General features: G+C 49.3%; 1 protein-coding gene across 4 annotated transcripts in view; it reads left to right on the forward strand.

Moving 5' to 3' along the window:
• Positions 1-15,630, forward strand: part of timmdc1 (translocase of inner mitochondrial membrane domain containing 1) — a 43,107-nt gene that overhangs the window by 4,987 nt on the left and 22,490 nt on the right. For 2 of the 4 annotated variants that reach the window (XM_070896441.1, XM_070896444.1), the window contains exons 2-4: positions 7,728-7,869; positions 12,309-12,584; positions 14,024-14,189. In XM_070896441.1, coding sequence (XP_070752542.1) covers positions 7,728-7,869; positions 12,309-12,584; positions 14,024-14,189 — 584 coding nt within the window. Of the gene's footprint in view, positions 1-104; positions 236-4,585; positions 4,631-7,727; positions 7,870-12,308; positions 12,585-14,023; positions 14,190-15,630 lie in introns of those variants that run through there. The other 2 variants (XM_070896442.1, XM_070896443.1) reach the window with 2 other exon arrangements.

Below are 15,630 nucleotides of genomic sequence, written 5' to 3' on the forward strand. Positions count from 1 at the left end.
GTTTGTGGTCGGTTTCAAGCTCAAACCGAAATTCAAATAGGTATTGGTGCATTTTCTTAACCCCATATACACATGCTAACATCTCTTTCTCGACTATGCTGTAGGCTCTTTCATCCTTAAACAGACTTCTAGACGCGTATGCAACCGGTTGAAGTTTGCCCGATACATTGGTTTGCTGTCATCATCATCAGAGGCAGTCCCTCGGAATCGAGGAGGACTTGCTTCCACTCTCTAAGTGAGTTCTTTGATGGCTGAACAGTCCGATACGGGAGCCACAGACCCTGTTACAGGTGGGACAGACATTCGTCGGGGGAAAGGGTCGGTAGGGCTGGTTTGCCGCGCACTCCTTCCGCTGCCTGTGCCTGGCCTCTTCAGCCTCCTTGTGTTGAGACTCGAAGAGCTCAATGCCCTCCCGGATGGACTTTCTCCACCTCGGGTGGTCTGCGGCCAGGGTCTCCCAGGTGTCAGTGGTGATGTCGCACTTTACCAGGGAGGCTTTGAGGGTGTCCTTATAATGTTTCCACTGCCCACCTTTGGCTCGTTTACCATGAAGGAGCTCCGCATAAAGCATTTGCTTAGTGAGTCTCGTATCTGGCATGTGTACTGTGTGGCCTGCCCAGCAAAGCTGATCAAGTGTAGTCAATGCTTCAATACTGGTTGATGTTGGTGCGCCTGTCCTCCCAGGAGATTTGCAGGATCTTGCGGAGACATCGTTGGTGATATATCTCCAGCGATTTGAGGTGCCTTCTGTACATCATCCATGCCTCAGACCCATACAGGAGGGTGGGTATTACTACAGCCCTGTAGATCATGAGTTTGTTGGTAGATTTGAGGGCCTGGTCTTCAAACACTCTCCTCCGCAGGCGACCGAAGGCTGCGCTGGCGCACTGGAGGCGATGCTGAATCTCCAGCCAACCCCGTACAAAGAGCACTAATCGTTTACACGGGTCATACAGTTCAAGTAACTTATTAGAACAAAGTTGGTTTCTGGCCTTCTCAAAGGCTGTCTCTTGAGATTTACCCCAAACCCAGTCATCACCCTTACGTAACAATATGTGCAACGGTTCCAGCAAAGTGCTTAACCCGGGTAGAAAGTTACCAAAATAGTTGAGGAGTCCCAGGAACGAAAGCAGCTCCATCACATTCTGTGGTCTAGATGCATTCTTGATGGCCTCTGTCTTTGAGTCCATGGGTCTGATGCCGTCTGCCACAATCTTTCTCCCCAAAAATTCGACCTCTGGTGCCAGGAAAACACACTTGAAGCATTTCAGCCTGAGTCCCGTTCTGTCTAGCTGACTTAGAACCTCTTCCAGGTTGTGCAGGTGTTCGGTGCGTCACAACTGGTGATCAGGATGTCGTCTTGAAATACAACGGTGTGCGGAACCAATTTCAGCAGATTCTCCATGTTCTTCTGGAAGATGGCAGCAGCCAAGCGAATCCCAAAAGGGCACCTGTGGTATATAAACAGTCCTTTGTCATGTCATGTAGGCGGAGGTTAGGTCCAACTTGGTGAACGACTTTCCCCCTGCCAACATTGCGAACAGGTCATCCGCCTTGAGTAGCATGTACTGGTCCTGTATCGAGAGTCTGTTGATCGTTACCTTGTAGGCTCCGTGCCATTCTGACTGCGCCATCGCTTTTCAACGGCGGAACAATCGGACTGGCCCACTCGTTGCTCAACTGGTGATATGATTCACTCTCGTTGAAGTCTGTACAGTTCGATCTCGACTTTCCCCCTCATCATATATGGAACCGCTCGAGCCTTGTGATGAATGGGCCTTGCATCGGGGACTAGATGGATCTGCACCTTGGCGCCTGTGAAGTTGTCGTTGCCTGGTTCAAATAACAACGGAAACCTGCTCAGCACTTGGGCGCACAAGGCATCATCCACTGAAGAGAGTGCTTTGATGTCATCCCAGTTCCATCGAATCTTTCCCAGCCAGCTTCTACTGAATAGCTTTGGGCTATCGCCTGGTACAATCCAGTGATAAATCATGCACAGCTCCATCGTACGATACCTTAACTGCCACACTGCCAATGACTGGTATGAGCTCTTTGATGTAGGTGCGCAGCGTTGTCTGAATCGGGCTCAGTTTGGGCCTTTGTGCCTTGTTGCCCCAGTTTTTCAAAAGCCTTCTGGCTCATAATTGACTGACTCGCCCCCATGTCCAACTCCATTGACACCGGAATACCGTTTAATTTGACTTTCAGCATAATAGGAGGGCTCTTGGTGGTGAAGGTGTGTACCCCATACACTTATTCCTCGGGTTGAGTTGCCTCTCGTTTGTTCTGCGTGATCCGCGACGGATCGATTATCCTCTGCCAACTCTGCCATGTGGTGAGTCGCAACACTCTTGCACATTCGCTGTAGGTGCCTCATTGTTTCGCAGCCTTTGTACACGTAGTGTTTGAAGCGACATTGATGGGCTTGATGATTACCTGCAGCGCCAACATGGTGCTAACGGATTTGCATTCCAATGGCGGACTCTGAGTCACTCTAGGTGTTGCAGCTGCGGATGTGTAGGCCCGCCATATGCAGTTCTGCCTGTTAGCGACATTATTTTATGCACGGTTCTTGCCGGTGAGCTTCGATGCTGGGAAGATATCTGTCTGGTATTATCGCTCGTGGATATGAATGCCTGGCTCAGGTCTAGGGATTCGATGGACAGCAGCTTGTGAAGAATGACCCCGTGGCCGATGCCAAGCACAAAATAGTCCTGTAGCATTTCCCCCAAAAATCCAGCAAATTCGCAAGTTCCCGCAAGGCGTCTTAGGTCGGCGACATAACTTGCCACGTCCTGGCGCTCGGAGCCGTGGTGTGTGTAGAAACGATACCTGGCCATTAAGACGCTCTCCTTTAGCTTGAGGTGTTCCCGAACCAATGTACACAACTCTGTATATGTCTTCTCCGTTGGTTTCTCCAATGATAGCAGATCCTTGACGAGGCCATATATTGTGGACCCATACACAGTGAGGAGAATCGCCCTGCGCTTGATTGCTGTATCGTCCCCATCCAGCTCATTGGCCACGAAGTTCTGGTCGAGACGCTTAACGAAGACTTCCCAATCATTACCCTCGACAAATCTCTCTAAAATACCAACGTGAAAGTTCGTAATCTGTTACTCATCGCCAATTGTTAAGTATGGAAGAACTCCACAAGACTAAGTACTGTGAGTTAAAACTGATGTGACCTTAAGTCTCTTTAATACAACTCCAGAGTGCCTAAGCAGCATTGCAGACAATCTTTTATACTCCCTTGCATGAGGTGTGCAGGTGACCCTTGGGCCTCCAACAATTGTGTCTTCTGGTGGCAAGTCTTACACAGTTACAATGTTTACATACATAACAGGTACAATTATTTTCAGTTAAATAAATCTGGAATAGATCAATAATAATGACCATGAAACTACCAGATTGTTATAAAAACCCAACTGGTTCACTAATGTCCTTTAGGGAAGGAAATCTGCCGTCTTTACCCGGTCTGGCCTATAATGTGACTCCAGACCCACAGCAATGTGGTTGACTCTTAATTGCCCCCTGAAACGGCCCAGCAAGCCACTTGGTTGTATTCAAGGTGGTGGCTCACCACCTTCTTGAGGAAATTAGGTATGGGTGATAAATGCTAGCCTTGTCAGCGACGCCCACATCCCGTGAATGAAGGGGGAAAAAACAAGTTAATCAAAGCACAGATGAAGAATTGTTTGGAACCAGCTCCAAGTCCTTCACATTCATAAAATCAACATGTTGATTTTAATAAAGCCTGTCCTCTCCATCTTCTATATGCCCCATTCTTCTTTTCCCTCCTTTCCAACCCCTCACTTCTCCCCCTTGCTCCTCTCCCTCTTGTTCTTTACTTCCCTCACTCTTAGAATCATAGAATGATACAGCACAGAAGGACGCCATTCGGTCTATCGTGCCTGTACCGGCTCTTTGAAAGAGCGATGCAATTAGTCGCACAGCCCTGTTCTTTCCCACACCCATGCAAAGTTTCCCCTTCAAGTATTTATCCAATTCCCGTTTGAAAATTACTATTGAATCTGCTCCCATCGCCCTTTCAGGCAGCGCGTTCCCGATCACAACAACTCGCTGCGTAAAAACATTCTCATCTGCCCTTTGGTTCTTTTGCCAATCACTTTAAATCTGTGTCCTCTGGTTAGCGACCCTCCTGCCACAGGGAACAGTTTCTCCCTCACTCCCCTCCTTTCTCCTTCACTTCCTCTGTTTCTCCTCTCCTCCTCACTCCCTCTGTTCCCCCGCTCCTCCTCACTCCCCTCCTTTCCCCTTCACTCCCTCCTTTCCTCTTCACTCCTTCCGTTCCCCCTCACTCCCCTTCTTTCCCCCCTCTCCTTTCCTCCTCTCCCCCTCCCCATCCTTCACACCCCATTCATTCCCCCTCACTCACTCCTTTCCCCTCTCCCGTCCATTTCCCTTAACTCTCTCCTTTCCCCTTTCTCCCCATCACTCCCAGTGGAGGCAGTGCGCATGCTCCGACCGCGCTGCCCAGAAGGACTACAACTCCCATGATGCCGCTGTCCGCTGCGCCTGCGCAGTGCTGTGGCCAGGCCCGGCCTGCTGCCTGAGGTAAGTCGGTGTCAGGCGGGAGCGGCGGTTGTCGGGCGCTGAATGGCGGGTATGAGCTGATTGCCGGTCGGGCCCTCTGCGATTTCACCGGGAGAGAAAGACTTGCATTTCTATAGCGCCTTTCGGCACCTCAGGACGTCCCAAAGCGCTTCTCAGCCGATGGAGTACTTTTGAAGGGCACCTGAGAGGGCAGACACAGTACTGCCCTCCGACAGTGCTGCACTCCCTCCGTACTGCCCCTCCGGCAGTGCTGCACTCCCTCCGTACTGCCCCTCCGGCAGTGCTGCACTCCCTCCGTACTGCCCCTCCGGCAGTGCTGCACTCCCTCCGTACTGCCCCTCCGGCAGTGCTGCACTCCCTCAGTACTGCCCCTCCGGCAGTGCTGCACTCCCTCCGTACTGCCCCTCCGGCAGTGCTGCACTCCCTCCGTACTGCCCCTCCGGCAGTGCTGCACTCCCTCCGTACTGCCCCTCCGACAGTGCGGCACTCCCTCAGTACTGCCCCTCCGACAGTGCGGCTCTCCTTCAGTACTGCCCTCCGGCAGTGCTGCACTCCCTCCGTACTGCCCCTCCGGCAGTGCTGCACTCCCTCAGTACTGCCCCTCCGGCAGTGCTGCACTCCCTCCGTACTGCCCCTCCGGCAGTGCTGCACTCCCTCCGTACTGCCCCTCCGGCAGTGCGGCGCTCCCTCAGTACTGCCCCTCCGACAGTGCTGCACTCCCTCAGTACTGCCCCTCCGACAGTGCGGCACTCCCTCAGTACTGCCCCTCCGACAGTGCGGCACTCCCTCAGTACTGCCCCTCCGACAGTGCTGCACTCCCTCAGTACTGCCCCTCCGACAGTGCGACTCTCCTTCAGTACTGCCCTCCGGCAGTGCTGCACTCCCTCCGTACTGCCCCTCCGGCAGTGCTGCACTCCCTCAGTACTGCCCCTCCGGCAGTGCTGCACTCCCTCAGTACTGCCCCTCCGGCAGTGCTGCACTCCCTCCGTACTGCCCCTCCGACAGTGCGGCACTCCCTCAGTACTGCCCCTCCGACAGTGCGGCACTCCCTCAGTACTGCCCCTCCGGCAGTGCTGCACTCCCTCCGTACTGCCCCTCCGACAGTGCGGCACTCCCTCAGTACTGCCCCTCCGACAGTGCAGCGCTCCCTCAGTACTGCCCCTCCGACAGTGCTGCACTCCCTCAGTACTGCCCCTCCGACAGTGCGGCTCTCCTTCAGTACTGCCCTCCGGCAGTGCTGCACTCCCTCCGTACTGCCCCTCCGGCAGTGCTGCACTCCCTCAGTACTGCCCCTCCGGCAGTGCTGCACTCCCTCAGTACTGCCCCTCCGACAGTGCAGCGTTCCTCAGTGCACCCCCTCCGACAGTGCGGCACTCCCTCAGTACTGCCCCTCCGACAGTGCGGGGCTCCCTCAGTACTGCCCCTCCGACAGTGTGGGGCTCCCTCAGTACTGCCCCTCCGACAGTGCGGGGCTCCCTCAGTACTGCCCCTCCGACAGTGCTGCACTCCCTCAGTACTGCCCCTCCGACAGTGCGGCTCTCCTTCAGTACTGCCCTCCGGCAGTGCTGCACTCCCTCCGTACTGCCCCTCCGGCAGTGCTGCACTCCCTCAGTACTGCCCCTCCGGCAGTGCTGCACTCCCTCAGTACTGCCCCTCCGACAGTGCAGCGTTCCTCAGTGCACCCCCTCCGACAGTGCGGCACTCCCTCAGTACTGCCCCTCCGACAGTGCGGGGCTCCCTCAGTACTGCCCCTCCGACAGTGTGGGGCTCCCTCAGTACTGCCCCTCCGACAGTGCGGGGCTCCCTCAGTACTGCCGCTCCGACAGTGCGGGGCTCCCTCAGTACTGCCCCTCCGACAGTGCAGGGCTCCCTCGGTACTGCCCCTCCGACAGTGCGGGGCTCCCTCAGTACTGCCTCTCTGACAGTGCGGGGCTCCCTCAGTACTGCCCCTCCGACAGTGCGGGGCTCCCTCAGTACTGCCCCTCCGACAGTGCGGGGCTCCCTCAGTACTGCCCCTCCGACAGTGCGGTGCTCCCTCAGTACTGCCCCTCCGACAGTGCGGTGCTGCCTTAGTACTGCCCCTCCGACAGTGCGGCGCTGCCTTAGTACCGCCTCTCCGACAATGCAGCGCTCCCTCAGTACTGCCCCTCCGACAGTGCGGTGCTCCCTCAGTACTGCCCCTCCGACAGTGCGGTGCTGCCTTAGTACTGCCCCTCCGACAGTGCGGCGCTGCCTTAGTACCGCCCCTCCGACAATGCAGCGCTCCCTCAGTACTGCCCCTCCGACAGTGCGGCGCTGCCTTAGTACCGCCCCTCCGACAATGCAGCGCTCCCTCAGTACTGCCCCTCAGCCTACATATTTATGCTCGAGTCTCTGGAGTAGGACTTGAACCGACAATTTTCAGACACTGAGGTGAAAGTGAGTTATGGCTGACCCCTTGCGTGTGGAAGTTGGCGGGCTCTTTCAGTCTGTGGCGTGGGTCATTATGTGCAAGCCCAAGTGTCAGCATGCTATCTGACTCTGGAGGCCATCACCATCACCTCTGACCCTGTCGTCTCGCCCAGCATCGTTCATGTGTCAGGCAGGGGTTAACGATTAGCAAGCAGAAGCTGGAAATCCTTAATAGAAATCACAACATTGATGCTGGTAGTTCAACCACCCAACCAGACTATTTGGTGTTTATCCTCCATGTGAGCAGTAGTCCGAATCGCATGTGCCCTATCTGTTCCCATTTCCTTCAATCACCTATCTAACATAAGAACATAAGAATTAGGAGCAGGAGTAGGCCATTCAGCCCCTCGAGCCTGCTCCACCATTCAATAAGATCATGGCTGATCGTTGACCTCAACTCCTCTTTCTCCCACTATCCCCATATCCCTTGATTCCTTTAATATCCAAAAATCTACCGATCTCTGTCTTGAATATACTGAACGACAGGGCAACCACAGCCCTCTGGGATAGAAAATTCCAAAGATTCACAATTCTGAGTGAAGAAATTTCACCAGGTCATTAAATACTGATATGGTCTCCGCTTTAATCAAGTTAGTGGATTCCACAGCCTCGCAAATCTGTGTAAAAAATATTTCTTTTTGCTCTATGTCTTAAATCTCATACTTAATCGTACATATATGTCTCCCTCATTCCAGACCCCTCAATCACTGGAAACAACCTCGAGGTGCTGTCGGCAGTTGTACAGCCCCAACCAGCTCGGATTGAGATCAGTACGTTAATTGAAAACCAGACAACGAAGTCTGGATATTGCTGCATCAGAAAAATCTGTCTACAAATGTGAGTGGAATTAACACTGCAGTGTAATATAAATGCTTTTTACTTTTGTAGGCTATTAAAAAAGCATAGGGGACCCTCGGCATTATAAATAGAAGCATAGAGTACAAAAGCAAGGAAGTTATGCTAAGCCTGTGTAAATCACTGGTTAGGCCCCAGCTGGAGTATTGTGTCCAATTCTGGGCACCACACTTTAGGAAGGATGTCAGGGCCTTGGAGAGTGTGCAGAGGGGATTTACGAGAATGGTACCGGGGATGAGGGACTGGAGAAGCTGGAATTGTTCTCCTTGGAGCAGAGAAGGTTAAGGGGCGATTTAGTAGAGGTGTTCAAAATGATACGGTGTTTTGATAAGAGTAAATAGGGAGAAACAGTTTCCCGTGGCAGGCGGGTCAGTAACCAAAAGACACAGATTTAAGATAATTGGCACAACAACCAGGGGGGGAATGAGAAATATTTTTTCACGCAGTGAGCTGTTGTGATCTGAAAGGTCGGTGGAAGCAGATTCAACAATAACTTTCAAAAGAGAATTGGATAAATACTTGAAGGGGAGAAATTTGCTGGGCTATGGGGAAAGAACAGGAGAATGGTATTTATTGGATGGCTCTTTCAATGAGCCGGCACAGGTTCGATGGCCTCCTCCTGTGCTGTAAGATTGTCGGAGTATACGCACTTTTTGGCATCTTGGTAATTGAAGGTATATCGAATGTACCTACTTCTTATTTTGGAGATGAAGGTATGACTGAGGATTAAACAATGTGATATATATATGTCATGTTTAATTTCCTATGTTCATATACGATGCACATTATCCAAAGAAGTACATTAGATCATTGCTCTAAAAGCACAGAATCGCAAATTACACGAGATTAAGGCGATAAGGATAGCCATCTTCTAATGAAGCTCATCAGGCACTGTGTGAAGAGCTGTTTATAGTATACCATTGTTTGATTTAGAAACTTACTATTGGTAATACGTGGCAGACTAATGTGTGAGCATTCCCTTGGCTGCTGCTTTAACACAAATGTTAGTCTGGTTAAACGGGCGTTAATCCATTTATATTAAAGTAGCAGACAGGAATAGCGTTAATATCACTAACTCCAATTTGTAGGCTGCACATTCAATCACCTACGAACTAATTTTTAGAGTGGAAGCAAGTCTTCCTCGATTACGAGGGACTGCTTATGATGATGATGACATCTCTTTTACATAAGAACAGAAGAAATAGAAGCAGGAGTAGGTCATACGGCCCCTCGAGCCTGCTCCGCCATTTAATACGATCGTGGCTAATCCGATCATGGACTCGGGTCCACTTCCCTGCCCGCTCCCCATAACCTCTTATCCCCTTATCGGTTAAGAAACTGTCAATCTCTTTCTTAAATTTATTCAATGTCCCAGCTTCCACAGCTCTCTGAGGCAGCGAATTCCACAGATTTACAACCCTCTGAGAGAAGAAATTCCTCCTCATCTCAGTTTTAAATGGGAAGCTCCTTATTCTAAGATTATGGCCCCCTAGTTCTAGATCCACCTTGTCAAGCCCCCTCATAATCTTATACATTTCAATACGATCACCTCTCATTGTTCTGAATTCCAATGAGTAAAGGCCCAACCTACTCAATCTTTCCTCATAAGTCAACCCCCTCATCTCTGGAATCAATCTAGTGAACCTTCTCTGAACTGCCTCCAAAGCAAGTATATCCTTTCTTAAATATGGAAACCAAAACTGCACACAGTATTCTAGGTGTGGCCTCACCAATACCCTGTATACCTGTAGCAAGACTTCCCTGCTTTTATACTCCATCCCCTTTGCAATAAAGGCCAAGATTCCATTGGCCTTCCTGATCACTTGTTGTACCTGCATACTATCCTTTTGTGTTTCATGCACAAGTACCCCCAGGTCCCGCTGTACTGCAACACTGCAATTTTTCTCAGTTTAAATAATAACTTGCTCTTTGATTTTTTTTCTGCCAAAGTGCATAACCTCACACTTTCCAACATTATACTCCATCTGCCAATTTTTGCCCAGTCACTTAGCCTGTCTATGTCCTTTTGCAGATTTTTTGTGTCCTGCTCACACATTGCTTTTCCTCCCATCTTTGTATCATCAGCAAACTTGGCTATGTTACACTCAGTCCTCTCTTCCAAGTCATTGATATAGATTGTAAATAGTTGGGGTCCCAGCACTGATCCTTGTGACACCCCACTCATTATTGATTGCCAACCCGAGAATGAACCATTTATCCCGACTCTCTGTTTTCTGATATTTAGCCAATCCTTTATCCATGCTAATATATTACCCCCAATCCTGTGAACTTTTATATTGTGCAGTAACCTTTTATGTTGCACCTTGTCAAATGCCTTCTGGAAGCCCAAATACACCACATCCACTGGTTCCCCTTTATCCACCCTGTTCGTTACATCCTCAAAGAATTCCAGCAAATTTGTCAAACATGACTTCCCTTTCATAAATCCATGCTGACTTTGCCTGACTGAATTATGCTTTTCCAAATGTCCTACTGCTTCTTTAATAATGGACTCCCAACATTTTCCTAACAGATGTTAGGCTAACTGGTCTATAGTTTCCTGCTTTTTGTCTGCCTCCTTTTTTAAACAGGGTCATTACATTTGCAGTTTTCCAATCTGCTGGGACCTCACCAGAATCCAGGGAATTTTGGTAAATTACAACCAATGTATCCACTATCCCTGCCGCCACTGCTCTTGAGACCCTAGGATGCAAGCCATCAGGTCCAGGGGATTTATCCGCCTTTAATCCCATTATCTTACTGAGTACTACCTCCTTAGTGATTGTGATTGTGTTAAGTTCCTCCCCCGCCCCCCCCCATAGCCCCTTGACTATTCACTGTTGGGATATTGTTAGTGTCCTCTACCGTAAAGACTGATACAAAATATTTGTTCAGAGTTTCTGTCATCTCCATGTTCCCCATTACTAATTACCTGGTCTTGTCCTCTTAAGGGACCAACATTTACTTTAGCCACTCTTTTCCTTTTTATATACCTATAAAAACTCTTGCTATCTATTTTTATATTTCGTGCTAGTTTACTTTCATAGTCTATCTTCATTTTCTTAATCATTTTTTTAGTCATTCTGTGCTGGCTTTTAAAAGCTTCCCAATCTTCTGTCCACCCACTAGTTTGGGCCACTTTGTATGCCCTTGTTTTTAATTGGATACCTTACACGGCTGCTGTGTTCTCTCCCACACAACCTGTCTCCAGCGACAGGCTGGGGCAGATTTTCCCACAACCGATGAGCCAGTGTGTAATTGCTCTGCGGAAAGAGGGGAGTGTGTGTGAGTTGTCTGCCAGTTAAAAGACCTGCATGCTATAAGTGTGCGAGCAATCCTCCAACACCTACAGCTGGAATACTGAAGTCGTGGACTGTTCTTGTATTTCTATTGGTCGGTGACGTGTTTGTTCTGTTACCCTCTGAAGTTGCCTAAATCCAAGGTTTAAATGTTTTCCTTAACCAATTTGACAATGATTTAGGGACTGGGTGTTGAGCGAAATAGATCGTCTTTTTCTCCCTTTCTACTTTTGATGCCACATCAACACTCTTGGTCTGTTAGTGGAGACTAGCAGGTGATCTACTCGCTAACCTTTACTGCTGCTCTCGGCAAGTTATTGGAAGTGGACAAAAATGTTCTAGGATGACTTGACTGCAAATTCCTCCCCACCCCCGCCCCATTCGGGAAGAGAGGTGATTGTAATAGCGAACAGCAGTGCATCCTGATGACACGTGGCTCCGGTAGCTGTCTCAGTGCATTAGCAACTTCGCAATCTATGGTGCAGCGAGCTGGAACACCTCTGCTTGTTGGGTGCAGACCGATGCAGCTTCGCATTCATAAGAACATAAGAAATAGGAGCAGGAGTAGGCCATACTGCCCCTCGAGCCTGCTCTGCCATTCAATACAATCATGGCTGATCCGATCATGGACTCAGCTCCACTTCCCCGCCTGCTCCCCATAACACCTTATTCCCTTATCGTTTAAGAAACTGTCTATTTCTGTCTTAAATTTATTCACAGCTCTCTGAAGCAGTGAGTTCCACAGATCCACAACCCTCTGAGAAGAAATTTCTCCTCATCTCAGTTTTAAATGGGCGGCCCCTTATTCTAAGATGTTGCCCTCTAGTTCCAGTCTCCCCTATCAGTGGAAACATCCTCTCTTCATCCACCTTGTCAAGCCCCCTTCCAAAGACTGTTAACATTTGTGATTATTGTTTTTGATATCTCCCAACCTATTTTTGTAGCTATTATCTCCCCAACTCTCCCCATATAGGGGTGAGTGAGTAATCTGTTCCAACCATTTTACCCAGCGGGCCCCTCCAAAGAAGGTGTTGCCTGTGGAACCTAGGGATTGGGGTGAGGGTATGTTATAAACCATCTGTTGGGTGATATGGTTTAGCTAATTCCTGTGTTGATTTGTAGTGAGTCGTTGCGCACAGGGATGAAAGATGAAGATAGAGGAATGGGGGGGACTAATGACTCATCCGACTGTAAACTTCCACCTACCTCACGGAGCAGTCAGGTGACGGGCATTCTACACATCTATCAGAACTGCTACTTCGGAAAAATGTTCCGCTTTCCTCGAGTACGTGCCACAGAAGACGCGGGGAGTGAGGCGGAGAAACTGCCTAAATTTATCGGTAATCCCCAAGTCCCAGAAACCGGATGGGACAGAATCCGGGAGCTGTTTGATCAAGAGTGAGTATGAATCCAACCAGTTTCTGTGTGGATTAAGACAGACAAAATGTAATTAAAAAAAATATATAAAAGTCTCCTTGGAAAGTTAAGTGACATGGAGGCAAGAATTGTAGAAGAGAATATTGTGGGGGTGGGACAAGGAGCACCTTAAAACACCTGGGCAGTCTCAACCTTTATGATCATTGTGCGCAATGCTCAATGCTCCCTCCTCTGCCGTTCCCCATTCCAGTGTTGTCCTGGTGAGGTTTGCTGTCCTTGTGCATTGCATACCTCGCGTAGTGCCAGTCCGATTGGATTTCCTGTGCCCTGTATCATGCAGCTGCCTTTCCTTACACTTCTCTTGGTCCTTGCCCTTTCAGTTCTCCCAGTACTTCATCTCACCCCATCACCATCTATTCCTTTCTCCCTCATGTGTTTATCCAGCTTCCTCTTAAATGCATCGATACTATTCGCCTCCACCACTCCCTGTGGGAGCAAGTTCCACATTCTCACCGCTCTCTGGGTAAAGAGGTTTCTCCTGAATTAATCGCCCATTCTTTGCCGCTGTTTCAGTCCTTGAACCTCTGCGGGTTTTCCTGAACCCCCACATCTCAACCTCGCGCCATTTCTGTGCCCTTTTTCATTGCCTGTGTTTTGCACCTTGAGCGAGCGACGGGCTGTATTGTCCAGCAGGCTCAGTGTTCTGGGCAATACGCCTCTATCCTTGCAATCTTGTTCAAGGTTTCCACTGCCCTTCTCACTGGGATCTAGTTCTTGTTTTGAATGGTTGCACTCTGAGCTAGGATGGTCATTAATACGGCGAGACCTACCAACAAATTGGCCATCTCAACCAGAGAGGCCACGGGATGGCTGGAGCAGGGAAAGTGTCACATTGGTGCATTCAGGATGTTTTCCTGAAGTACTTTGTCTGGACAGTGTAGAGGCAGGTTTATTCTGTATCGAATCATGCTATATTTGACCTGATGAGATTGAAATCTAAAGGATTTAATTTCCCAACAATAGCATCCTTCAGTTTGACAGTCATAAAGTTCACACAACAAATAGTTTATTTTTAAAACAGAAATGCAGCTGCCCGAGCAATGAGTGGATGTTGTGAAATGACTGTGTGTAACTACGTGTGTATATTGTGCACACAGTGAGATGGGTAGGTGTTGTGAAATGACTGTGTGTAACTGCGTGTGTATATTGTGCACACAGTGAGATGGGTAGGTGTTGTGAAATGACTGTGTGTAACTGCGTGTATATATTGTGCACACAGTGAGATGGGTAGGTGTTGTGAAATGACTGTGTGTAACTGCGTGTGTATATTGTGCACACAGTGAGATGGGTAGGTGTTGTGAAATGACTTTGTGTAACTACGTGTGTATATTGTGCACACAGTGAGATGGGTAGGTGTTGTGAAATGACTGTGTAACTACGTGTGTATATTGTGCACACAGTGAGATGAAGAGGTATCCCGAGGAAATAACTAACATCTGGAAGAGCATCATTGTGGCGGCATGTGTTGGGATGGTGTACGGTGGCATTCCCGCTGCCCAACACGCGAAAATTCGCTACATCGAGCAGAGCCAAGCCGAGGTGTACAAAAATCGCATGGAGGCTGTGGTGAGTTCGTTGGGTTTGAAACTCTCGAGTTGTGCAAGAAATCCGGAGGTGACTTTTTTTTTAAACAGGAATTGTCAGGAGAGGAGGGACAGTGATAACAGCAAAAAATAGCTTCAGTGCACCTGGGAGTCTTATTTTCTGCTGTGCAGAGACCAGGCACAGAGCGAATGGAAGTAGGAGAATCAGCCAATCACAGGCTGCACACCTGCATTCCTCGCAGCCAACCTGGTGGCATTGCACAGGTGAAGAAGATACAGTCTACCTCCTTTCCGTTGAGGAATAGTGATACCTTCATGCCGCCTGTACGCCTGTAGTGGTTCTCTGAGAAAGCTGTCTGATTAGTCTTTTCCCGGCCCTTTTCCCATATCCTTTTCTCTCAAATATTTATCTACATCCCTCTTACAGGTATTATGGACTCACTTTCCACCGTTGCATTACAGTGGGTCGCTGGGACAAAATCCTGGGATTCCCTCTCTAACAGCACTGTGGGAGCACCTTCACCACCGGTTCAAGAAGGCGACTCACCACCACCTTCTCTAGGGGCAATTAGGGATGGGCAATAAATGCCGGCCTTGCCAGTGATGCCCACATCCCGTGAATGAATAAATACTTTTTTTTTTAATGCGCATGTCTGACGAATGCACTGCATTTAAAAAAAAATATTTGTAAAAATTCTCCCAACCTCTGAGTTAAAATCTATCCAGCTCTATTATTACATAGAAACATAGAAACATAGAAAATAGGTGCAGGAGTAGGCCATTCGGCCCTTCTAGCCTGCACCGCCATTCAATGAGTTCATGGCTGAACATTCAACTTCAGTACCCCATTCCTGCTTTCTCGCCATACCCCTTGATCCCCCTAGCAGTAAGGACCTCATCTAACTCCTTTTTGAATATATTTAGTGAATTGGCCTCAACAACTTTCTGTGGTAGAGAATTCCACAGGTTCACCACTCTCTGGGTGAAGAAGTTCCTCCGCATCTCGGTCCTAAATGGCTTCCCCCTTATCCTTAGACTGTGACCCCTGGTTCTGGACTTCCCCAACATTGGGAACATTCTTCCTGCATCTAACCTGTCTAACCCCGTCAGAATTTTATATGTTTCTATGAGGTCCCCTCTCATTCTTCTGAACTCCAGTGAATACAAGCCCAGTTGATCCAGTCTTTCTTGATAGGTCAGTCCCGCCATCCCGGGAATCAGTCTGGTGAACCTTCGCTGCACTCCCTCAATAGCAAGAATGTCCTTCCTCAGGTTAGGAGACCAAAACTGTACACAATACTCCAGGTGTGGCCTCACCAAGGCCCTGTACAACTGTAGCAACACCTCCCTGCCCCTGTACTCAAATCCCCTCGCTATGAAGGCCAACATGCCATTTGCTTTCTTAACCGCCTGCTGTACCTGCATGCCAACCTTCAATGACTGATGTACCATGACACCCAGGT

The sequence above is a fragment of the Pristiophorus japonicus genome, chromosome 12, assembly GCF_044704955.1.
Source record: "Pristiophorus japonicus isolate sPriJap1 chromosome 12, sPriJap1.hap1, whole genome shotgun sequence".
Classification (NCBI taxonomy): domain Eukaryota; kingdom Metazoa; phylum Chordata; class Chondrichthyes; family Pristiophoridae; genus Pristiophorus; species Pristiophorus japonicus.